The sequence below is a fragment of the Entelurus aequoreus genome, linkage group LG07, assembly GCF_033978785.1.
Source record: "Entelurus aequoreus isolate RoL-2023_Sb linkage group LG07, RoL_Eaeq_v1.1, whole genome shotgun sequence".
Taxonomy (NCBI): domain Eukaryota; kingdom Metazoa; phylum Chordata; class Actinopteri; order Syngnathiformes; family Syngnathidae; genus Entelurus; species Entelurus aequoreus.
In genome coordinates, this window is record NC_084737.1 from 22,977,981 (window position 1) to 23,005,161 (window position 27,181).

A 27,181-nucleotide genomic window follows, 5' to 3' on the forward strand; every position below is an offset into this window, starting at 1 on the left:
CTTGAGGATTCAGTGTTCCCAACATATCCATCAAGGTCCTGTTAAATCTTTCGGTGGTTCCGTTTCCCTGTGGATGATATGGGCTTGTGTGCGACTTGGTGATACCAGTGATCCTGCACAGCTCCTTCACAACAGTGCTCTCAAAGTTTCGACCTTGATCAGCGTGAAGTCTAGCCAGGAACCCAAAACGGCAGAGGAAGTTCCTCCACAGCACCTTTGCCACTGTGCGTGCCTTCTGATCCTTGGTCGGGTAAGCTTGTGCGAAACGAGAGAAGTGATCCGTTACAACCAGCAGATTCTCGATCCCACCTCTGGACCTCTCCAATGTCAGAAAGTCTATACAGACCAATTCCATCGGTGCACTGGTGTGGATACTGACGAGGGGGGCTCTAAGACCTGCTGTGGGAGTCTTCCTGAGACAGCACCTCTCGCACTGTTCACACCATGCTTTGATATCCTGGAACATCTTGGGCCAGTAAAAACGCTCCCTCATCAGTGCAAATGTGCGGTCCAACCCCAAATGGCCTGAATCATCATGGAGGGCCGTCTTAGCATACCTCTGTAGCTCCATGGGCAGCACCAACTGCTCAATAGACCCTCTTTGTCCATCATAAACTTTGCGGTAGAGGATGCCGTCCTTGACCACTAACCTCTTCCATTCCTTCAGGAGAATGCCCACCAGTGCCCCTCCTTCCACACTATCGCTCCTCTTAGGTTTGGTGTTCAGAGACCGATGGTGCAGCACTGGTCCAACCACAGGGTCATCTCTTTGGCCAATCCTAACTTGCTGCTTTGCCATTGCAGGCAGTGAGTCTGTCCCAATACCATCATAGGACTCAGTTAGCGGCTCAGGATTGCCTGGCTGTGGTCCTTGAAGATAGTCTGTCTCAACCTGTGCTGTGTTTTCGACTACCTCATCCGAACTCAGAGACTTCCTCTCACTGTTCCTGGACTTGACCCGCTGTGGACATGTCTGCAAGGCTTGTGCGACCTCCCGACTGGATAGTCTGGACAAAGCATCGGCGTTGGCATTGCATTTCCCTTGACGGTATTGAATATCGAAGTCCAGCATTGACAGGTGGGACACCCAGCGCTGACCAGTCGCGTCCAATTTTGCCGTTGTCATCACATATTTCAGTGGATTGTTATCGGTGATGACAGAGAATTTATTCCCATACAGGTGGTCATAAAACTTTTCTGTTGCCGCCCACTTGAGAGCTAAAAACTCTAACTTGTGGGCCCGGTAACGCGTTTCAGATGGATGCAACCCTCTACTGGCATATGCAAGGACACGCTCCTTCCCATCTTGAATCTGAGCAAGAACGGCACCCAGACCTTCCCCGGACGCATCAGTCTGCAACAAGAATGGTAGGTTGTAGTCTGGGTAGGCGAGGACTGGGGCGGTGGTAAGTCTCTGTTTCAGACCTTGGAATGCAGCCTCGCAATCTTCCGTCCAATGGAACTGGGGAGGTGGGTCAAAGGAAGTCTTGGCCCCCCTTTTCTTCTTTCTTGGGTCTCCCGAAGTGAGACGATATAGAGGCGCCACCAGCTTTGCATAGCCTCCCACAAACCGCCTGTAGTAACCTGTGAAGCCCAGGAACTGCTGTACCTTTTTGTGGTTAGTGGGGCGTTTCCAGTCAGTCACTGTATTTATCTTCTCCGGGTCTGTCCTGATACCCTCGGCTGACACCAGGTGCCCTAGGTACTGAACCTCCTTCTTCATCAAATGGCATTTGGAGGGCTTCAGCTTCAGCCCGTGTTCCCATAGTCGATTGAACACCACTTGAAGCCTCTCCAGGTGTTCGTCAAAGGTTTTTGCAAAGACAATGATGTCGTCAAGGTAGATGAGCAGGTTGACGTAGTTTAGGTCTCCAAAACAACAGGTCATCAATCTCTGAAAAGTGGATGGGGCATTTTGTAACCCAAATGGCATTCTGTTAGCCTCGTACAGCCCCATGGGTGTGCTGAAAGCTGTTTTGTGCTTATCTTGCTCTGCTACTTCAACCTGCCAGTACCCAGAGGTAAGGTCGAGTGTGGAGAAATACTTTGACTGCCCTAATGCTTCCAGTGCATCCTCTATCCTTGGCAACGGAAAAGCATCCCTCGTGCTGCACAGATTCAGCTTCCTGTAGTCCACGCATATTCTCAGGGACCCATCCTTCTTAAATACCACCACCATCTGGGAAGCATAAGGGCTCTTGCTTGGACGAATTACGCCAGCCTCTTCCATCTCCGTGAGAGCCTTCTTGACGCCCTCCCACTGGGCGGGTGGTATTTTACGGTACAGGAGCCGAAATGGTTTTGGGTCTACCAGGGGTATTTCATGCTGGACAGTTGTTGTGTGTCCATAATCCAATGAGTGCTGGGAGAAGACATCACTGTTCTTCCCTACAAGCTCTTTGAGCCTAGAATGCTGCCCCTCATCATCTATGGCGGCACCACTCAAATCTACACAACATGATGCAAGGCCTTTATTACTGCTCACCCCTTGCTCATGCATTTGACATACACCAGTGCCAGGCACTCCCATCTTGGTGTTTTTACCCCTCCCCTGGCCCCTTTCCACTGTTTGCAGTACTTCCTGAACCAGAAAGACCTCTGCCAGCTGAGTGCTGGACCTAATAACAACTGTTCGTTCAGACAGGTTCATCACTCGGACCGGAACCTGCTGCTTGGTCACATTAGCCACAACTCTGCCAACAACGAGGCCCACTGGAAGCTTCAGAGAGGGCTTGGCTTCAATAAGGGCAGTATATGACTGTTTCTTGGGTCCCTTCATTACCTTGCACTTCACAACAGTCTCACTGCCTGCAGGCACCAATACTTTCTCTCCATAATACCGAACAGGGCCCACTCTGCCATCTAGACCACCCATAATACCGAACAGGGCCCACTCTGCCATCTAGACCACCAGTCCCTGTTTGTTCCATCTCCAGTAATGCAGAATGCCATTCTGGATGGGTATCTTTGATGCATTGGTGGAACTGCAGCCCATAAGTGTCTTGAAGGTGTTGTCTCGAGGCTCGTATGACATTTGTCCCCACCAGCAAAGGAACCATGGACCTGTACTCTGTTTCAGGGACAACAAAGGCTGGTACACTGGCATATTCTTTTCCAAAAACCTTCAGTCGGACAAGCAGCACACCATGGTGAGGGACATCCTGGCCACCTGCCCCTTCCACTGGAATGTTGGAAGGCTGCAGCTTCTGCTGGCACAATTCAGGGTGCCTACGCCAAAACTCATAGGTAATGCTGGTTATTTGTGATCCAGAGTCAATTAAAGTCCTACATATTTCACCATTGACCTCCACATCCCCCTCATTCCTGGGGCCCACCAGGGGTGTTCTCTTCTCCTTTCCTCGCTCTTCTGCTTGGGGACCTAAGTGTTTGCCCATGGTTTCCCCTTCTACCACAGGCTTTATGCGTTTAAAGAACATCCGGCCTGTGTCGTGCCATGTTGTGCTGTGTCCTCTGGGGAGACAGCCTGAGGATGCGGTGGGTTTGTGTTCAGGTTATTATTAGGCATTAGAGTTCTACATACTCCGGCCATATGTCCGGCCTTCCCACAACGATAGCACACCAACATGGTAGCTTCCCTGTCATTCCTCACTGCTGACAGTGGTCTGGTTGGAGCAGAAACTAGTTTTGATTCTAGCTGTGCAAGCTTTTTGACCTGCTCCTTTTGGTTCAGAGTTAGCTTCTCTATCAGCATAGTCAGTGTGGACAGCTCGGAGGAGGGTTTCACTGCATCAGTCATCTCTTTTGCCGCCCCTTGCTGTTCTCTGGCCGCCACGTGAACCTGGGTGAATGGTTTCTTTAATTTATGTTGAGGCTGAAACCTCCTTGCCTCCCTTGCCAGACTTCGTAGTTCCTCTTGAAGTTCACGAAAACTCAGGAGCCTAGGCTTCAAGGGGGCAATCCTGAGGTACACCCCTTCATCATTTAACCCCCTCGGGAACTGACGTGTGAGTTTGGCATCACGGTCTGGGTACGGTTGGCCCCCACACTGAGACTCCTCAACTGAACGGAGGGTTGCTTCTAGCGCAATAGCATAGGAGCACGCGGTTTCATCAGGCCACTGGCTTCTCTCATAAAAGTCTGCCAAAGGATCCAGAGACCTTTGCATGTCTCCATATTCGGCTCTCAGCTCATCAAATGCTCTCTCTGGATGCTGTTCTTGGAGGGGTAGATTTAGAACCAGTCTCCTGGCCTCCCCACTCAAGTGACGCACAATTGTTGCAAAACAGAGATGTGCTGGCAGCACCCCCGCTTCCAGAAGATACTGCATATCCCATATCCAGTCTTCAATGAGGACTCTACAGTCAGGGCCTCCACTGAAGATCTGCACATTCCTCACCTGGTGTGTCTGGGTGAACCCAACAGGGGCAGGTTGCATTGTGCTATATCTGGCCTGTCCTGTGGTGGGAAACACAACTTGGGGCACATGTTGGTATGCGAGCATGGATGTCGATACGGCAGGACCTGGAGCAGGCAGGAGGGGATTTGGTGGGTTATATGTGGCTGCTTGGGCGGTGTACCAATCAGGGGACCAGGCAGCATTGTTTATCCCAGTCCTAGGGGTGTGAGTGGTGGCTTGCAATTTAGGCTCTGAAATCTGCGGGAATTCATGAGGGCAGGTCGGGACTAGTGGGTAGGGACTGTTTGTTTGGGGTGCATACATATTGGGAGGTTGAGCCACATACACTCTATCATGGGGGAGGTGTGGCTTGGTTAGTGGGGCGCACCTGACATCCTGTCCTGGGGTTTGGCTAATTGGGACGGGCAAGTGGGCAGCAGCACCATGGGCTGAGGCGGAGTCTAGCCATGTAATTGGGGCAACATCATAATGGTTGGATATGGGGGTACGTGTGGAGACTGGTGGGACTGACACAGAGGCCGGAGTGTGCATTCCATCAGGGAGGTGCTGAGTCTGGAGTGGTGGGACATACCTGGCGCTCTGTGTTTGTGGTATGGGTGGTGGAGCATGGCTAGTGGCCATCTGATCCGGTATTGCCATTGTGGGACTTTGGAAAAGGGGTGGGCGACATGGTACTGTAGCTGTTGGAGTCTGAATTGATCCTGGGACCTCATATCTATTATATATTGGGCTGAGTATGGGGGGTGACAGGGTTGGCACAGTTTTGACTTGATGGGGCTCCGTTTTGGGCCTAACAGCCTGTTGGGGGTCCATGTCATGCTTAGAGTGGGCCATCATTTGGACAATACACTGAGGTGACTCCCCTCCATCAGGACCATGGTCCACTATGCCAGCACGTAGATTTAAAGTCTGTCTCACTGTGGAGTGAACTTGTGTCGGTGGTCGACTAGGGGTACCTACGTGGGGACTTTGCATCTTCAGAATTCAAAAGTGCTGTAGGCTTAGATAACTTGGGTGCATGTACTGAGGTAAGTATTGTGTGTGTGAGAGAGCGAGTATGTGTATGTGGTGGCAGTGGTGTTGGATTGTGATTGTGTGACTGTGTTTTTTTTTTCTTTTTCAGAATAGGTCACAGACACCATAAAACATTCCCATAAAGCATAAATATAGAAAAAGGATATGTCAACACAAATGTTTTCTTTCTTTCCCCTCTTAACTCCTTTTCCTGCTCTTGTGTGGCATCCGCAGATCCGGGTCACGGCACCAGTTGTAACCCTTGAAGCTGGCTTCCCCTATCCCGGGTCCGTCTAGTCCTCGGTCTCCCTATGAAGTCTCTGCGTTGTGTATTGTATTTTTGTGTGCGTGGGAAGACGGAGAGAAAGACCAGGCAAGGAAGCATAGGATCTGGGTGGAGTCGTCTTTATCTCAAATCTTCACCTTTAGAAAAGACATGGAGTTGTCACCAAAATACAAAATATGTCACACTATAACACTTTATATTTTAAAACACAATCAACTTCTCTCATCGTGACCAGTAATATACCCAGCAGGTAACGTGTGTGTGTGCGTGTGTGTGTGCGTGTGTGCGTGCGTGCGTGCGTGTAGACATAAATGACTGAGTGAGTGGATAATCATATGAAAAGAGCCAAAACATGTCCTAGCATAACATGCTTCTGGGCTACCACACACACTGGCATAAAAACTTAACAAAATCAACAGTCTCTTCACAATTTCAATCAATCAATCAATGTTTATTTATACAGCCCTAAATCACAAGTGTCTCAAAGGGCTGTACAAGCCACAACGACATCCTCGGTACAGAGCCCACATACGGGCAAGGAAAAACTCACCCCAGTGGGACGTCGGTGAATGACTATGAGAAACCTTGGAGAGGACCGCATATGTGGGTAACCCCCCCCCCCCTCTAGGGGAGACCGAAAGCAACGGATGTCGAGTGGGTCTGACATAACATTGTGAAAGTCCAGTCCACAGTGGATCCAACACATCAGCGGGAGTCCAGTCCACAGCGGGGCCAACAGGAAACCATCCCGAGCGGAGACGGGTCAGCAGCGCAGAGATGTCCCCAACCGATGCACAGGCTAGTGGTCCACCCGGGGTCCCGGCTCTGGACAGCCAGCACTTCATCCATGGCCACCGGACCTATGCAACTCCCCCTCGCACGGGACAGGGGAGAAGAGGAGAGAAGAAAAGAAACGGCAGATCAACTGGTCTAAAAAGGGGGGGTCTATTTAAAGGCTAGATTATACAAATGAGTTTTAAGATGGGACTTAAATGCTTCTACTGAGGTAGCATCTCTAACTGTTACCGGGAGGGCATTCCAGAGTACTGGAGCCCGAATAGAAAACGCTCTAAAGCCCGCAGACTTTTTTTTGGCTCTGGGAATCACTAATAAGCCGGAGTTCTTTGAACGCAGATTTCTTGCCGGGACATATGGTACAATACAATCGGCGAGATAGGCTGGAGCTAAACCGTGTAGTATTTTATGCGTAAGTAGTAAAACCTTAAAGTCGCATCTTAGGTGCACAGGAAGCCAGCGCAGGTGAGCCAGTATAGGCGTAATATGATCAAACTTTCTTGTTTTTGTCAAAAGCCTTGCAGCCGCATTTTGTACCAACTGTAATCTTTTAATGCTAGACATAGGGAGACCCGAAAATAATACGTTACAGTAATCGAGACGAGACGTAACGAACGCATGGATAATGATCTCAGCGTCGCTAGTGGACAAGATGGAACGAATTTTAGCGATATTACGGAGATGAAAGAAGGCCGTTTTAGTAACACTCTTAATGTGTGACTCAAACGAGAGAGTTGGGTCGAAGATAATACCCAGATTCTTTACCGAGTCTCCTTGTTTAATTGTTTGGTTGTCAAATGTTAAGGTGGTATTATTAAATAGATGCTGGTGTCTAGCAGGACCGATAATCAGCATTTCCGTTTTCTTAGCGTTGAGTTGCAAAAAGTTAGCGGACATCCATTGTTTAATTTCATTAAGACAATTTACAAAACCCCCACCTTAATATAACACTTAGCCATCATATTTTGTGAATAAATCGGCTTAATAGTGCAAAACAATAACTTTTTTTCATCTTTTAACTGGGGAGCCTGGTCCCTTCCTGCTTACCTTTAGAAAAGACATGGAGTTGTGACCTAAGATGGCCACAACCAACGAAGAAGAACATTCACAGACAACAGTGAACAGACGACGAAGTGGCGCCCCCTGGAGGCTTCCCTAACAACTGTCAACCTTTTGAAAGAACCTCTGCAGACTCCCCACATCAGTTCACCTCCTTACACACACATATATATATATATATATATATATATATATATATATATATATATATATATATATATATATATATATATGTATATATGTATATATATATATATATATATATATATATATATATATATATATATATATATATATATGTAGGAGCCATTTAAGGCATCCTTTTTTTGTGTTGGCATTACTTTCTTTTGTCACTAGGTGGCGGGCTTTTTGGGTTGAGCAGTGCAGGGGGGAAGGCATATGTAGGAGCACAGGTGAGCCAAACGAGGAAGGACTCAGGTGTGGGAGCACAAACCGTTCTTACCAACAGCAGACAGCAGCAGACAACAGCAGACAGCAACAGGCAGGAGAACATATAACAAAATATCACTGCAATAAATCATTCACCCTGCAAGTTCGTTAATAAATATGCATAAACTGGATTTCCGACTGGACCTCACTTCATATACAATGTTTGCTACTGCGTAGGATCACTCCCTCAAACCTGTTGAGTAATGACAATAAATTGGAACATTTGAAGGTGAAGATTGCCATTACAATATATGTATATATATATATATATATATATATATATATGTATATATATATATATATATATATATATATATATATATATATATATTGTAACGACCTGCTGAAGTTGATGTTGTGTTCTTGAGTGAGTGAGATTTAGAATTCCCATTGTTGTGAACGTAGCATGCCTGTAAGATGATTGGCGAAGAAGGAGGAAGGTTGTTGTTGCGGAAATGAGGAGCCGTCACTAGAGGCAGGGGAGGCACGGCCTCACCTGCCATCATAGAAAGAAAAAAAAAAGTTAAAAGAAAAAAATTAATTAAATTGTTATATGTATCCAGTGATTATACTAAAGTTATTTTCCATTTAACTTCACCAGTTTTAGATTATTTTTATTTTTATTTTCACATTTGCCGTTTAAATACTGAGAAGAGACGGTGCGGTGATCAGCAGCCAGTTGAGGCACGTCACTGATTTGTGCCTCAACATGGATTGTGCGCAATGACTCGGCTAACTGCTGGCCTGCTGTGCAGTGAGACTGTATTGCTATATGAATTATATTATACATTTCCATAGTTAAGTTAGCTGAGGTATATAATGTACAGTGTATTTTGTCAACAACTGTATGTGTGTAACGTATTTCTTGTGCTGAGCGATCATAAAACTGGAGGCTCGTCTCATAACCCCGCCTCCTGGTGCCAAGCACCTCCGCCGCAGAATGCACCGCCCGACGGGAGCGCCACACCAGCCAAAGCCCACACCCAAACCCTCCACGTGCAAGACCGAATCCACCCAAAAAAAGTCACTTAACAAGAAGCCAAAAAGTGCAAAAACAACAATGCTCGCGCGGCGCGCCGCAGGAGCCGTGAACAGGGACACAACATTAGGTACACCTGCAGACGGCAGCGCGGATTTCATATTTCATTCATTCACAACTCCTCCAACACAAACACCACTGCTCCCGCACTTATAAGTAAAGGTAAGACCATAATAACGTTTTTTTTAATTAAATGTGCTTTTTTGTGTGCATGCTACAGTTTGTAAGTGTAAAGAAAGTACCAATGATTGTCACACACACACGGTGTGGTGAAATGTGTCCTCTGCATTTGACCCATCCCCTTGTTCACCCCCTGGGAGGTGAGGGGAGCAGTGGGCAGCAGCGGTGCCGTGCCTGGGAATATTTTTTGGTGATTTAACCCCCAATTCCAACCCTTGATGCGGAGTGCCAAGCTGGGAAGAATGCTGGTATGAGCTTTTAAACACAACCCGTTAACTGCTGCCAATCACATGGTGAATAAGATACTCTTTAGGGTTCATATGTTTTGTAAATCTGACTGTGATGAAGTCAGTGCCTCACCTGACATGAACCTCACCGCACGCCACTTGTATGTATATATACATATGTATATATCTGTGTATATATACATATGTATATATAAATATGTGTATATATGCATATATACACACATATGTATGTATACTGTATATATATGCACATACATTTATGTATATATACACAGTACAGGCCGAAAGTTTGGACACATCTCCTCATTCAATGCGTTTTCTTTATTTTCATGACTATTTACATTGTAGATTGTCACTGAAGGCATCAAAACTATGAATAAACACATGTGGAGTTATGTACTTAACAAAAAAAGGTGATATAACTGAAAACATGTTTTTTATTCTAGTTTCTTCAAAAGCCACCCTTTGCTCTGATTACTGCTTTGCACACTCTTGGCATTCTCTCGTTGAGCATAAAGCACACCTGTGAAGTGAAAACCATTTCAGGTGACTACCTCTTGAAGCTCATCGAGAGAATGCCAAGAGTGTGCGAAAAGTAATCAAAGCAAAAGGGTGGCTATTTTGAAGAAACTAGAATATAAAACATGTTTTGTTATTTCACCTTTTTTTGTTAAGTACATAACTCCACATGTGTTCATTTATAGTTTTGATGCCTTCAGTGACAATCTACAATATAAATAATCATGAAAACACATTGAATGAGAAGGACATACTGTATATACATGAGATAAATATGGTGTATATTTTTCATTAGACATCAGTTATTTCATTTCCCAAGGACAATGCTTATGCATTACAGTTTGGTTCGAATTGATGCTATTTATACGTTCTGTGTTTGTTAGACCCAGCTGATGTACAAGTGGATCGAGCCTAAGATTTGCAGTGAGAGCGTAGATGGGTCGGTGAAGCTGCCTGCATCAGGGGAGAAGCAAACATGTCCGCCCTGTAACCCAGGATTCTTTGTCACCAACTCCTCTGCCTGTGAAGCCTGTACACAGAACTTCTACTCAAATGGAACAGGTGAGCATTCATTCTGCTAACAGAGCTTATGGACAATTGTTAGTACAACATAATGAAAAAACTATTTTTTTGGAATGTCCTGATACAACCCGATATTGGCTGATACCAACATTAAGCTGATGTGATACCAGTATGAATCATACATACCCACATTATTTTGTAGAGTGGAATGTTAGAAAAGGTTTGATCAAGTGAAATTAGTCTAACAAAGAATCATAGTAGGAATTGAAAATGTTAACACATTTAAGCTAATTTAATGTCTCTGATGGATATATGCTGTATTTAGTTTAGTGAAACTGGAGTGGTTACTGTTCTTTTTGGCGACAGCTTAGTAAATTGAAAATAAGGGGGTGGGTCTTTTGTAAAAACATTTTCAAATAAAAATGTTATTTATGAAAACCAACATTATAAATGTGAATATAAAATACATGTAGCTATGAAACTTCATTAAAATGATTGTTTTAATCCAATTAATAGTGCCTGACACTACCCAGCCCTCAGGTTTAATCCACCTGTAGACCTGTATTGTCATCTTTTGCTAACTCGAATCACACACCACGTTCTAAACGACACAGCATCATGACGACACAGCATCATGGTTCCTTGTAAAACATTTTTTATAAAAATCAGACAGCAAAAAGAGAAACGGAAGAAAGATTAAAGTAAGCAGTCAAATGCTCAGAAGTTTTTTCTGAAATGGTTAGCTAGGTAATATGTAAAAAATCACCTTATCATGAATATTTTTTGTAAATCATCCGATTTCAATTAATACCATTGTTTTTATATTGTTTTGAAACTGCCGGTTTTAAAGCATCTGTACTAATAACTAAAGAAACCAGAGATTAGTTCAAAATTGTATAAACATACTAAGTAAATAAATTGTATTAAATAAGTTATACAACAAAAAAATATTTTACATTTTTCCTCAACAATAAAACAAATGTAGACAAATATAAAAAAGACACAGTGAACTATTTTACAGTTCTTAAAGTTTGTACATGAATTAGAGATTCCTCCCCATAATTTCCCTGCCTGTGATAATGAAGATGTTGTAAACATGACCAATTTTGAATTATGAGGCTACATATGCTGTCAACATGTGCATCATCTTCAGTAACAAAGATACAGATCATTTAGTTTTTGGTGGTCGCATCGCTTGTCGCGGCTAAACTGCAAATAATGTATGCTATGTGTGCTGGTAGCAGTCACAATTACTGGTGGGGGGCCTATCAGGAAGCTGTAATATGGAGGCCATAATTTGGTGCTAGTCCCCTATGAGGTAATGCATAACTATGGTTACTGGGGTTCAATCCCCACCTTCTACCATCCTAGTCACGTCCGTTGTGTCCTTGGGCAAGACACTTCACCCTTGCTCCTGATGGCTGCTGGTTAGCGCCTTGCATGGCAGCTCCCGCCATCAGTGTGTGAATGTGTGTGTGAATGGATGAATGTGGAAATACTGTCAAAGCGCTTTGAGTACCTTGAAGGTAGAAAAGCGCTATACAAGTATAACCCATTTATCATTTATCATTTATACTGGTTTAAATTGACATATGTCATGTTTTGAACTGCAGTATTGTTTGATTAGGGTCATTTATTACATATGTCTATCTTGTGTGCTAAGCTGTTGTGTAGCTGCTATAGCCTACCATGTTTACATTTTAGAAATAACTTCACTAAAAAACAAAAAAAGGCCGACCTTTTGTTCTTATTAGAAGACATTTAGATGTTAACCGTCTGCAGGACAACTGGTATCGGAGCGCATACAGTATATTGGGAGATTTTAGTTGCAAGTCGATAAAATCTAATACTTTTTTGCTGATATTGGACAGATACCAATATCAGATAGGGATGCTATACTAATTATTTGGTTGTATTAGTCTCCATGTGTGCACCATTTCTATTTCTTCATAACATACGTTTACATACGGACATGGTTTTGTTATTGACAGTGTGTGAAAAGTGCCCAGTTGGCACAGAACCGGTGGTGGGTTTCGAGTACAAGTGGTGGAACACAATGCCTACCAACATGAAGAGTTCTGCCTTACGTGGGTTTGATGACTTCATGCACAGCACTGGTGAGAGACTAACATCTAAACATTATCAGTAATATACACTAAATAACAAGCCTTAAATATTTAAGTTCACAATAATTTGAACAAATAACGTTTTTGATACCTTTCTGTGTGTTTTGACAAACTGTCTGTGTCATTTGTCCTAATATCAGCGTGGGAAGTGGCAGGAGAGTATGTGTACACCACCCCAGGGTATCGGGATACAGACTACCTCACACTCTCACTTAGTGTCCCTGGATACAGGTGAAGATGAACTTGTGCATAACATCCCCGAATATCCACTCAATCTGGCGTTCTTTAATGCACATCACTTGTCTTTGAAGGCTTCCACAGTCTGTTGCAAAAGACAACGAGCGAAGTGAACTCTCTCGCGTCACTTTCGTCTTTGAAACCTTTTGTTCTGCAGACTGCACCTTTTATTTCCTGGCGGTAAGAGGAAATGTTTGAAGTTATAATATAATACAATGAAAAGCATAGATATTTGTGCATATTTTGCCCGGGGATATTAGAGTTGATGTGGCTGCTGGCTTCCTCTGCAGGGTTACAGTGAGTGGAACAACAACGTGGTAGAGCAGTGGAAGGGCAGCAGCAGCAAGCAGTCTTACTCCTACTTGATTCAGAGCAACACGACCGATACGTTCACCTGGACTTTCCAAAGAACAGACAACGACACGACAGTAAGAAACACAACAATCTGACACCTTTTTATCACTTCCTCGGTCTTATAAGGCAATATTTTGAACTCATTATCATCTTAGTCATTGTATCATTCATCTTTTTCCTCATAATTAATTAAGTATAAATGTTACAGTGTAAAAAAAAAAAAGAAATTCAAAGTAACATGTACACTTACAGTAATCAGAATCATTATTGGCCAAGTATGTTTAACACACAAGGAATTTGACTTGGTAGACTTGGCAGTAGACTAGTTTTGAGTCCTGACTATGAATTAATTATTATTGTAACTAATGTGTTTGATATAACCACCTTAATCTTTTTATTATCCAATAATTTATTATTGCTTTGTCAAGCGATTGAGTGGAAGTGCTTTGACTTGAACTCGAGAGGGTAGTGTGGAGCTGTGACCATTATTAAGCGTGCATTGTCTTCTGCTGGGCGCGTCTATCTATGGCCTGCCGTCGGCCCTGTTGGGCGGCATGGTGGGTTCTTGTCGCTGGCCAGCCTGGCTGTGTTGGGCCGGTGGACCCTTGTTCCCTGGGCATCACACCTGCTGTTTTGGGTTGGGCTCCCTGGGTGGCTGGGGCTGTATTTTGGCTCCGGCACACACTGGGAGACAGATATATTGTACATACAAATTCACATACATACTCACATACATACCATTAATCATACATATATACACACACGTATATTCATTCATTAATCGAACATACGTGCACACATTGGTACTTACCCACATACATAGGTACATACTCTCCCACAGTACATACATACACATGCACATTCACTGTACAAACATACATATACACATACTGTACATATACAAGCACATATGCATACATACACTCACGCAAATAATTACGTTTCATCAAACATATATTAACGTTGTTCCCCTACGGGAAACTGGGTAAAACACGGCACACTGACAAAGTAACTATTGTTACTATAACAATCTACAAGGTTAATACAGTTCGCTTCTCTTTCATCCCCTCCATTCTTCTTCTCTTTTTTGTAATTCAAGTTATCATTACATATGCAGTATATATTGTTGCATTTGAAACAATTGTATTGTTGATCATAGAGGTAATTATTATTATTACTCATTATCAATAGTGCTATTTGTATTGGTAGTTTTATTGCTCCATTTGTAGTGCAATAATGTTCATTGTCATTTAATAAATAAATAAATGGGTTATACTTGTATAGCGCTTTTCTACCTTCAAGTTACTCAAAGCGCTTTGACACTATTTCCACATTCACCCATTCACACACACACATTCACACACTGATGGCGGGAGCTGCCATGCAAGGCGCTAACCAGCACCCATCAGGAGCATGGGTGAAGTGTCTTGCCCAAGGACACAACGGATGTGACTAGGATGGTAGAAGGTGGGGATTGAACCCCAGTAACCAGCAACCCTCCGATTGCTGGCACGGCCGCTCTACCAATTTCTATGTTATTAATATTTACTTCACTAACTGCTTCTTTGCTACCACTTTTCGTATCATTATTGTACATATCGAATTTGCTGATGCTGTTCTGTTGTCGTCTTTCTGTCTGATCCCCATCTTGTCCCTGCAATTTCCCCCTCTGTCTTCCTTTCTATCTCTTTCTTTCCCCTCCTGCTCCGGTCCGGCTGCGCCACACATGTAAAGTAAATCTGTATAGCAAATATGGGCATCTACATCAACAATATGATTTGCCTGAGTAGCTGGACAGGACAAAGATTAAAATGAAAATTAAAATAATTCAGCAAGAAATAAAAGTATTTATTACTGAAAGAAAAATCCTCCCTTTTAATATGATTTTTTTTTAAATGCTAAATTTTGTAAATATATATTTTCATATTATTTAAAAAGGAAATATTAAATGATTTGTCAAATGTGAATGGTTAAATTAATTAATTCTTAATTACCCATTTAGTAATGATTTATTTAATGACCAAGACATTTTATTTCATGATCCATTTATATATGCAATGTCATTGGTAGATTATAAAGACAAAAAAAAAATCATAAAATATGCAATTCATTAGGAGTGTGTAACAAAAATCTATTCCCATCGCAATTTGTATTCATTCCGATAGATTTATAATACATCATTTTCAAGTGGGCAGCACGGTGAAACAGGGGTTAGTGCATGTGCCTCACAATACAAAGGTCCTGGGTTCGATCCCCGGGCTCAGGGTCTTTCTGTGTGGAGTTTGCATGTTCTCCCGGTGACTGTGTGGGTTCCCTCCGGGTATTCCGGGTTCCTCCCACCTCCAAAGACATGCACCTGGGGATAGGTTGATTGGCAACACTTAAATTGGCCCTAGTGTGTGAATGTGAGTGTGAATGTTGTCTGTCTATCTGTGTTGGCCCTGTGATGAGGTGGCGACTTTTCCAGTGTGTACCCCACCTTCCGCCCGAATGCAGCTGAGATAGGCTCCAGCACCCCCCGGGACAAGCGGTAGAAAATGGATGGATGGATGGAATTTTCTAGTGTTGATAAATTAAAAATAGTGATAATTAAATACATATTTAAAGACAAGTTTTCTAGGCCAGTGTTTCTTTACCATTGTTGGGTGGTGAGCCAAAAAATATCTTTCTCAGCTGTGGTCCGTATGGGCTGTAGCAGTACTCAGCTGTAATACATGTTTCCACCACTTTTGGCAGTAATGACAATATCAAACAAACAGAAGAAGTTTCTTAAGCGCAAACATTTAGTGGTGAAGCTATATTTTAATTGGCACTTTAACTGAATTGTCAGTTTAGTTAAGAAACATTAATTATTAATTCAGTATTTTTCGTCAGCCCCTTATGCAGTATATTTGGTTAGCACTTATTTTTTTAATCTAGTTAGTACTTATTTTTCTAATCAGCCTGATCCAAGCCAAATGTTTATGTGTTAAATAAAGAATAATATTTGTGATTAACATATGGTTTTATATCACTTGACAAGGTTGTAAACTGTAAGTAGGTTTGACAATATTATTGAATACGATTCAAATCAAAAGTATTAAGAGATTACTAATTCAGTGTTAATATTTAAGGGGGCCCTCGGCCTCTTGTAGTGGAAAAGTTTGGCCCCCGAGGTCAAAAATGTTAAGAATCCCTGTTCTAGGCCATATGCGTCCGCACTTGCGTCTTACATTAGCAGCCAGGAGGAGCTTTTGTAACCTGTAACCTGTTTTGAAAAGGTTTTATTATCATTTTCATACCAAATAGTATATTGCCAGAATCGGTTTGAATTTAGACATTTGAATAGAGTAATCTGAATCAAATCGTCACCCCAAGAATTTGAAACCAGTGAAGTTGGCACGTTGTGTAATTCGTAAATAAAAAGAGAATACATCCATCCATCCATTTTCTACCGCTTATTCCCTTCGGGGTCGCGGGGGGCGCTGGAGCCTATCTCAGGTACAATCGGGCGGGAGGCGGGGTACACCCTGGACAAGTCGCCACCTCATCACAAATACAATGATTTGGAAATTCTTTTCAACTTATATTTAATTGAATAGACTGCAAAGACAAGATATTTAATGTTCGGACTGACTAATCATTAACTTACAATTTAATGGCACCAACACATTGTAAAAAAAAGTTGGCACAGGGGCATTTTTACCACTTTGTTACATCGCCTTTCCTTTTTACAACACTCGGTAAACGTTTGGGAACTGAGGAGACCAATTTTTTAAGCTTTTCAGTTGGAATTATTTCCCATTCTTGCTTGATGTACACCTTAAGTTGTCTCCGTTGTCGTATTTTACGCTTCCTAATGCGCCACACATTTTCAATGGAAGACAGTTCTGGACTACAGGCAGGCCAGTCTAGTACCAGTACTCTTTTACTATGAAGCCACGCTTTTGTAACACGTGGCTTGGCATTGTCTTGCTGAAATAAGCATGATAACGTTGCTTGGATGGCAACATAACCAAAACCTGTATGTACCTTTCAGCATTAATGGCGCCTTCACAGATGTGTAAGTTACCCATGCCTTGGGCACTAATACACCCCCATACCATCACAGGTGCTGGCTTTTGAGCTTTGCGCCTATAACAATCCGGATGGTACTTTTCCTGTTTCCAAAAACAATTTGAAATGTGGACTCATCAGACCACAGAACACTTTTACACTTTGTATTAGTCCATCTTAGATGAGTTCGGGCCCAGCGAAGCTGGCGGCGTTTCTGGGTGTTGTTGATAAATGGCTTTCGCTTTGTATAGTAGAGTTTTAACTTGCACTTACAGATGTGGCGACCAACTGTAGTTACTGACAGTGGTTTTCTGAAGTGTTCCTGAGCCAATGTGGTGATATCCTTTATACACGGGATCAAAGGTCACGGGCATTCAATGTTGGTTTTCAGCCTTGCTGCTTATGTGCAGTGATTTCTCCAGATTCTCTGAACCTTTTGATAATATTACGGACCGTAGATGGTGAAATCCCTAAATTCCTTGCAATAGCTCGTTGAGAAATGTTGTTCTTAAACAATTTGCTAAGGCATTTGTTCACAAAGTGGTGATCCTCGCCCCATCCTTGTTTTAAATGACTGAGCATTTCATGGAAGCTGCTTTTATACTCAATCATGGCACCCACCTGTTCCTAATTAGCCTCTTCACATGTGGGATGTTCCAAATAAGTGTTTGATGAGTATTTGATGAGACTTTCTCAGTCTTTTTTGCCACTTGTGCCAGGTTTTTTGAAACATGTTGCAGGCATCAAATTCCAAATGAGCTAATATTGTCGAAAAATAAAGTTTTTCAGTTCGAACATTAAGTATCTTGTCTTTGCAGTTTATTTAATTGAATATAAGGTGAAAAGGATTTGCAAATCATTGTATTCTGTTTTTATTTACGATTTACACAACGTGCCAACTTCACTGGTTTTGGGTTTTGTAACATTCCCTTCCCTCGTGTTTATTTCTACCATCATGTATTTCCAGTAAGCCGAATGATATGAATGACCCGTGTCGTCCTCCTTCAGGAAAGAAGGTACAGTGCTGATGTGGCGAAGATATATTCCATCCTCATCACCAATGTGGTCGGTGGCGTGGCCTCACGGTGTCGCCATTGTGCCCTGACTTCGACTGACTCTGCCTGTGTCCCCTGCCCGAGGGGAAAATACATGTCAGTTGGGGATGGAAAGTGTAAGAGCTGTCCGCCTAACTCCTTCATCAGAGCTGATCAGTCTGTCAGAGAGGCGGCTTGTGTCCAGTGTGGTCCAAACACAAGGACAAACGAGGTACGGAGCTTTTGTGCAGTCTTCTTTTCTCGCTCGGCTGAGATTGTTTATTATTTGGACGTCCCAGGCCTACACGGCGTGCTTCAGTGACTGTACGCTGGATGTGGCGACGACAGAAAGTGCCGCGCTGCACTACGACTTCTCTCCTCTGTCCAACATCACCTCTTTCCACAGCAGCCCTCGTTTCACCAGCAAAGGCCTGCGATACTTCCATCACTTCAACATGGCTCTTTGTGGGAAAGAGGTGACGATCCCTCAACTTGAATGGCAGTTTACTAGATCAGCCCCAGGACCTTCTTATTGTGAGGCACGCAAACTAAACACTGTCATTTCATCTGCCGTCTTTTCTTTGCAGGGCCGAGTGCCGGCTACATGTATTGACAATGTGACAGAGAACAACAGAGAGGTCAGAGGTCATGTGTGCCAGTCCATTGTGGTTCCCTCTGACATCAGGAGTGAGAACCTGGTGTCATCACAGCCGTTCGTCATTGGTGATTCGCTTGTAGGTAATGAACCCTTTGCTTGCTACAGTGCTCTTGTACAGTACTTCTAAAGGTTTACATTTTCCCTTCGTACTTTTAAAGATCCCCAATGCTATTCTTCAAATCTTTAAAATAAATCTCACAAGTTCCACAACCCAAACTTGATGCTGTAATCGAGTGAATTGGAACACAATCCCATGAGGATATCTGTCATCTTTGTTGAAGTAAAAATGTGCATAACAAAAGTATTGATACATGGCAGAGCCCTGAGATCGGCTACATGATTCAATTAACATGTTTTGGATATACGTACATTAAGAAAATGGCAATGTGTTAAAAACTTTGTATGTAACAGTACGCCTGATGCTTCTTCTCCTTCTGTAGGTATAACCACTGACACCACCCTGAGTAACATCTCCTCTCCACAGTGGCTCTTCCCCTCCACATCATCTGATTTGCCAGATGTTATATTCTATTACAAGTAAGTCACACTGTATGTGCTATTCGTCTTGAACATTTTTAAGAACAATTCCATACCATCTCTTTTAGGTCCACTGAGACGACTCAAGCGTGTAAACAAGGCCGGTCGGCCACCCTTAGGCTGCGATGCGATCCAGCAGTGAGCGCTACAGACCACATCACACTGCCAAGGTATTGTACGCCATGAATGAACTCTGACATTCACACAAGGCCTGTCGACAATGACTTCAAAATAAAAACAATTTAAAAAAGAATAAAAGCCTTTAATGACTCCCCTTCATCTTGCTTCTCGCCCACAGTAACTGCTCAGAGGGGACATGTGACGGTTGTACTTTCCACTTCCTTTGGCAGAGTCAGCATGCATGTCCACTTTGCACCCAAAACAATTACAGAGAGATTGTTAGCGCTTGCATCCAGGGAATACAGGTAAACTGTACACGTACAGGCACTAAATGGCAATAATCCCTGCAGATACATCACAGGCGGTGTATAATTGTAACTAGGGGTGTGGGAAAAAATCGATTCGAATTCGAATCGCGATTCTCACGTTGTGCGATTCAGAATCGATTCTCATTTTTAAACAAATAGATTTTTTTATTTATTTAATTTTTATTTTTTATTTTATTTTTTTTTATTAATCAATCCAACAAAACAATACACAGCAATACCATAACAATGCAATCCAATCCAATTCCAAAACCAAACCCGACCCAGCAACACTCAGAACTGCAATAAACAGAGCAATTGAGAGGAGACACAAACACGACACAGAACAAACCAAAAGTAGTGAAACAAAAATGAATATTATCAACAACAGTATCAATATTAGTTACAATTTCAACATAAGAGTGATTAAAAATCCCTCTTTGACATTATCATTAGACATTTATAAAAATAAAACTTAAATTAACAATAGTTTCACAGTGGCTTACACTTGCATCGCATCTCATAAGCTTGACAACACACTGTGTCCAATATTTTCACAAAGATAAAATAAGTCATATTTTTGGTTCATTTAATAGTTAAAACAAATGTACATTATTGCAATCAGTTGATAAAACAACTATAAAAGCTTTTTACAAAAATCTACTACTCTGCTTGCATGTCAGCAGACTGGGGTAGATCCTGCTGAAATCCTATGTATTGAATGAATAGACAATCGTTTTGAATCGGGAAAAAAATAGTTTTTGAATCGAGAATCGTGTTGAATTGAAAGAAAATTGATTTTGAATCTAATCGTGACCCCAAGAATCGATATTAAATCGAATCGTGGGACACCCAAAGATTCACAGCCCTAATTGTAACCCTGTGTCTATGATTGCAGGACAGAGTGGAGGTTCACATGTGTGATAAATTCATCACAAACATTACAGATGCACCTCGGGTTTTCTCCGCCAACTTTCCATATCATTTCTGTTTTTGACGAAAATATTTTTGTCAAAAACAGATTTTGTTGACTGCCTCAATCATTGCCCGTAACAAACACTGTGTGTAACAAACTAGTCCCTTTGCCCACACACCCTTACCTGGAATGACGTGTTAGTGACTCATTCTCAGTAAAGAATGTATAGTGGTTCCTTCAGAGCACAAGTGTCAAACGCAAGGCCCGGGAGCCACATCTGGCTCGTCACATCATTTTACATGGCCCGCAAAAACCTGGAATTGTGTGTCAATAATTAATTTCGTCATCTTTGCTAAATGTATTTTGACAAAAAAAACAACTAACTGCAGTTCTTCTTAACTCAATATTTGATGCAAAAAGCTATTCCAAGCATTTGTTTGTCATTAAAAACTCTTTTGAAACTAATTTTACAATAACTGAACTCTAATACCTGCTTGTCACATTGACAGCAACTTTTCCATGTGTATGTTGGCATAGAATATGATATTGCTCAAATGAGACGGCCAGTTGTGTAATAACATTAATAACATATTAATGGTTTTGCAATTACAAGTGGCTCGTTGAGGGGAGCCATAACTGCGATGTGACTCATGATAAAAAAAAAAAGTTTGACACCCCTGTTTTAGATTTAGAAAAAAATTATTGATAATAATTCATTTTAATCATCTTTATTATGTGTGTGTGTGTGTGTGTGTGGTTGATTTGTTCATAGAATGCACACAGAACAATGAACAACTCTGTGTCTGTCTCTATTCTTTTAATTCGGGGAAGGGTCAAATAAGCTCCCTGCGCTGCCTCGTGTGCTTTTTGCGTGATGAGGCTTTCATTGCGTGCACTTGGAAACCCTGAATATTAGACACATATGCTGTCAGACCTTTTTTGGAGTACGGTGGAAATATAAGCCATCATGGAACAAAAACTAATTCTGAAAAAGTTGAGAAACACTATTGAACTCAAGAAAGATCTTCAAGTTAAGTACCAAGGTGGTGTCCGTGTGGTTCTCCCTTCCCCTCCTCCCTCTCCACTCATTGCCGTATTTGCTAACGTTTGTCTTCAATAAAGGTAAAAGTAATGTTATTAAATGTTAATTCATCCATTTTATTCACAATTTATTTATGTAGTGTATATTTTGCACATATTTCTACATTTAAACCGAGGGGTGTCTTGATCCGATATTGATCTCAGTCTGATATCAGGAAAGAAAAACAAGTATCAGATGATATCGGCCTGCATCTAAACTTTCCGCTATAAGGTCTGATACAAAAAGTCCTGCAGCGTGTTTACATGTGCAAAGCTGGACAGCCAGTTAACATTTCAATGTCCTCCAATAAGCACACAAGGTTGGTCTTTTCTTGTATTTTGGTGAAGCGATTACAAAAGCTAGACATGGTAGGCGATATAGTACGAGTTTTGTAGCTACACAACCGTTAAGAACCCAATAGCACACAAGCCAGGACTACATAATAAGTGTCCTTAATTAAACCATATTGCAAATGTGTCAATATAAACAAGTATCAAATAACATCACAAAGTCTCTAAGGCAAAAGTTTATTAGAAAGTATCCAGTAACAAATGTGTCTACATCATTCAACTTACTGTTGCACCAGCTTAACTTAACAAATTATTGTGACCACTAGGTGTTGCCCCCAAAAAATTACCACTCCACGTCAACCTAAACACAGCACAAGTTATTTCCAGACGGTAAATAATACATGTGTTAGTGTTACTGCTGTTCTCTGTTTGACAAATTTCACTAGATCAAACATTTTCTAACATTTCACATGGCAAAACAAAGTACGTTTGATTCCTGCTAATATCGTATCGGATCAATATGGGTATCGGCCACTGCTCAACGCGTCAATATCGGTATCGCATCGGAAGTATGACAGGTGCATCTGGACTCCCTTATGTAGAACTATAATTATTCTCTGTAAAGTGTGTTTGTGTTCATAATTTTGGTTGTCAGGAATGGATTGATTTGGATTTATGTTATTTCTTATGGGAATAATTTATTTGGTTTTCATAAGCTTTGGTCTTTTTCTGAACATTTGGAATACAATTAATGAAACCGTACCACTGGATGTGGAAATATAACAGTATAATAATAATAATAATAATAATACCTGGGATTTATATAGCGCTTTTCTAAGTACCCAAAGTCGCTTTACATGTTAAAAACCCATCATTCATTCACACCTGGTGGTGGTAAGCTACTTTCGTATGCACAATTACAGTTTCTGCAAATACATACAATGTGATTAATTCCTCCTTGGAAGCAATTTGGCATGGACATAATTTGGGGGGTGTAGACGGGGGGACATGTCCCCTGCACTTTCTCAAAGAGCAGTCTTCGCCCCATGCACTTTTTAACGTACAAAAATATTGTTACGCTATTGAATGGAGACAAGTCAAACACTAGCGCCAGGCGGAAAACGGACACTCAGGCTGAAGCTTGTTCCTTCAGACTGCCAATGATTTGTTTTCTGGGGCTGCCTTCTTGCCAAAGTGAAAATGATTGAAGCCGGTTGTGCCCCTGTCCCCTTTCTAAAGTCCAAATTTTGTCCTTGCAGTTAGGTATAACAGAGCTAAATCTAATAAGTAATATATGCTGCAACCGTTCAGGATACAGAGTGTAAATGTGTGCATATTATTGTGTGTGCTGCATTTTAGAGAACAACGTACGTGTGGCAGCAGCCGATAGAATGTCATGAAGGAGTGTCCCTTCCAGCACAAAAGGTCAGCGCTTGTGTGACTCTGGATTTTTGGCTCAAGTTAGGAGTTTCCACAGGAACGATTGCTGCTGCGCTGCTCATCACCCTCATCTGTTACTTCTGGAAGAGGACGCGCAAGTGAGAACACTGCGCAACACAAACCAAACCCTTTTTTTTTTTGGTAAAATGTGATATTAATTCTTTGTCTTCCACCTGCAGATTGGAGTACAAGTACTCTAAGCTCATGATGAGTTCTGGAAGCAAAGAGTGTGAGCTTCCTACTGCAGACAGCTGTGCAATAATGGAGGGAGAGGATGCAGAGGATGACCTAATTGACCTTACCAAAAAGTCCTTCTTCGCCAAAATTAAGTCCTACTCCCGAGAAGTCAGTAAACGCCTCCAATGAGTTACAAGCAACCTTTCCACGCCCTTATCTTATTACTTTCACTGTGAATTTAGAGAACATCGGATGGATTTGATTCAGTGCCTTTGAAGTCGTCATCTTCCCACCTGCAAAGAGAGGACGACGATTCTGATGACGCTTGAAACAACCATGGAATGTTTTACTGCAGCAGAAGACATTTGTGGTGACTGCAATAAACAGATTTGGTATGGGTGTGGTAAATAGGCTGGCTATGTTGTTTTCACTTTGTTGTAACATTTTACATGACTGTTACTTTTTAACTATTGTCTTAGCTTTAATTGTGTTTTGGATTAGTGAGACGTTTCCATTTTAATGGTATTGGACAACTTTTTAAATGTCTTTCTTTGAATTTGTTAATCAGTTCTGCTACATTGCCAATTTGTATTATTATAAAACCTTGTTATGTTTATTTTCTACAATAAAAGAATTACCTTCTGCATTTGACCCATTCCCTTGTTCCACCCCCTGCGAGGTGACGGGAGCAGTGAGCAGCAGCGGTGGCCGCGCTCTGGAATCATTTTGGTGATTTCACCCCCAATTCCAACCCTTTTTGCTGCGTGCCAAGCAGGGAGGATCAAATGTACTAATATGATTTGGGTAGGGCTTTTAAAGCATTCATTATATGTTAATTGTTTAATAAATTGTTTTACCTAGATGACTTAAAAAACAGTACCACTCTTTCAAAAGAAGCACTAATGCTGTGCGCCACAGGAGCCAGTGGGACTACGCAGGGAAATTTGCCATTCTAATCTTATTAGTGACAGAGCAGGAAACGTATTGTAAAATTTTATATGAAGCCCTCTGTCATTCATTCATTGACATTTTACATGTGAGTCTTCCCACATAACGAGATCCCCAAGACTCGGTTTACTCTCACAGGAAGTAAAAAGCCATTGGGCCTTTTTTTAATAATGCAACTGAAATTAACTTAGCAAAATTTGAAAAAAAGTTTTTCTTCACTTTTCCCATGCTCACTTTGAAAACCACACATTACATAATACTATCATTTATTAGTAGCGGGAATATTTTTAAAATCATTGATTTGTGATTGATTCCTTTGAAACTTTCAGGGCACAGGTGTCAAACTCAAGGCCAGGCCTGACCCGCAAAAATCCGTAAATAATGCGCGTCATTAAAGCACTTAATCTTTATTATTGTATTTTCTATCTACAGCATGCAATTCCCTGACTGATCATGCAACCAACATATATTACAGACATTTTTTGAGGGGTTAAAAATAATCGCTACTGTGCATGCATGCACACATGCGCATCAACGCTAAAGGTTTCCTCGACCAAAATAATAGCAATTAAATTAAAAAAAAATCTATATGTATATAGTTACATATATCTATCCATCCATCCATTTTCTACCGCTTGTATGTATGTATTTTTATTAACTTATTAATTAATTAACTAGATGCACTCGACATCCATTGCACCAGTGCCCATTGGTTTGAGTTTTTTCTTGCCCTGATGTTGGATCTGAGCCGAGGATGTCGTTGTGGCTTGTGCAGCCCTTTGAGACACTTGATATATATATATATATATATATATATATATATATATATATATATATATATATATATATATATATATATATATATATATATATATATATATATATATATACATACATACAACAATGTATTTATGTATATATATATATGTATATTTATGTATATGTATATAAATATGTATATACATACATACATACACACATATACATATGTATATAAATATGTATATGGATATATATATATGTATATACATACATACATATATATACATACATACGTATACATATATATATATATGTATATATGTATGTATATATATATATATACATATACATATATATGTATACGTATATGTATGTATGTATGTATATATATATGTATATATATATATATATATACGAATATGTATATATATATACCCTTATATGTATATATATACGAATATGTATATATGTATGTATACTGTATATATATGGTGGCACAGGGGTTAGTGCATGTGCCTCACATTACGAAGGTCCTGAGTTCAATCCCGGGCTCGGGATCTTTCTGTGTGGAGTTTGCATGCCCTCCCCGTGACTGTGTGGGTTCCCTCCGGGTACTCCGGTTTCCTCCCACCTCCAAAGACATGCACCTGGGGATAGGTTGATTGGCAACACTAAATTGGCCCTAGTGTGTGAATGTGAGTGTGAATGTTGTCTGTCTGTCTATCTGTGTTGGCCCTGCGATGAGGCGGCGACTTGTCCAGGGTGTACCCCGCCTTCCGCCAGATTGTAGCTGAGATAGGCTCCAGCGACCCCGAAGGGAATAAGCGGTAGAAATGGATGGATGGATGGATAACCTAAAATGCATGGCTGGTTGTTTCTATACCTTATGGTGACAGAATGAAAGCTCATATGACATGTATGTATGAATGATAATAAAACTACAAAAACATTTGTTCCAGGACCTCTGCCCGACACGTATGTATGTAATAGTGACTGTTTATAGACCCCCTAATCAGAGTGATTTCTATGGGGCTTTGGAAGAATGCTTGGCGGGGACAGACAACATGGAGAAAATTATAACTGGGGATCTGAACACAGATATTCAACGCAAAGATGCGCCTGTCTTCAAATCCTTCAGCAAGTTTTGTAATCTGCACGGTCTTTCCCAGCTAATAGCGCTACCCACAAGGGTGTGTGATTCCACCCAATCAACCATACATCTCATTCTCACTTCAGACCGGCCTAAAATAAAAAATAGTTGGGTCATGATCTGTGGTCTTAGCGACCACTATCTAACCTTCTGCACCCGCAAAATAGCTAAACCTAAAGCCAATGGCCACATAACAGCCCAATCCCGATCCCTCAAAAAATACTCCAATGACAATTTCAATTTAAAATTAGATGAGTGGGACTGGTCCCCTGTACTCGCGAGCAACCTGGTCGATGTTGCTTGGGATCGCTTCAAAACGGCGTTCCTAAAGATACTAAATGACATGGCTCCCGTGAAAACAGTCAGGATCAAAGCCCGCTCAGAACCATGGATGAATCCGGACCTATTAGCTGCCATAAAAGACAGAGACAGGAAATACTCTGAATACCAAAAATGTAAAACAGAAGTAGATAAACAACCCAATAACATCAACCTCAAATTACTCCTTTCAACTCTCAAAA

General features: G+C 41.6%; 1 protein-coding gene across 1 annotated transcript in view; it reads left to right on the plus strand.

Annotated features, from left to right (window-relative positions):
- Positions 1-24,397, plus strand: part of elapor1 (endosome-lysosome associated apoptosis and autophagy regulator 1) — a 51,010-nt gene extending 26,613 nt beyond the window's left edge. Inside the window, exons 9-22 of the mRNA XM_062052894.1 lie at positions 10,352-10,529; positions 12,482-12,607; positions 12,757-12,847; positions 12,928-13,033; positions 13,144-13,281; positions 18,251-18,508; positions 18,576-18,752; positions 18,864-19,014; positions 19,375-19,471; positions 19,540-19,641; positions 19,770-19,896; positions 23,543-23,721; positions 23,803-23,968; positions 24,043-24,397. Of these exons, the coding sequence (XP_061908878.1) occupies positions 10,352-10,529; positions 12,482-12,607; positions 12,757-12,847; positions 12,928-13,033; positions 13,144-13,281; positions 18,251-18,508; positions 18,576-18,752; positions 18,864-19,014; positions 19,375-19,471; positions 19,540-19,641; positions 19,770-19,896; positions 23,543-23,721; positions 23,803-23,968; positions 24,043-24,129 (1,983 nt within the window). The 3' untranslated portion in view covers positions 24,130-24,397. The remainder of the gene's footprint in view (positions 1-10,351; positions 10,530-12,481; positions 12,608-12,756; positions 12,848-12,927; positions 13,034-13,143; positions 13,282-18,250; positions 18,509-18,575; positions 18,753-18,863; positions 19,015-19,374; positions 19,472-19,539; positions 19,642-19,769; positions 19,897-23,542; positions 23,722-23,802; positions 23,969-24,042) is intronic.
- The last annotated feature ends 2,784 nt before the right edge of the window (positions 24,398-27,181 follow it).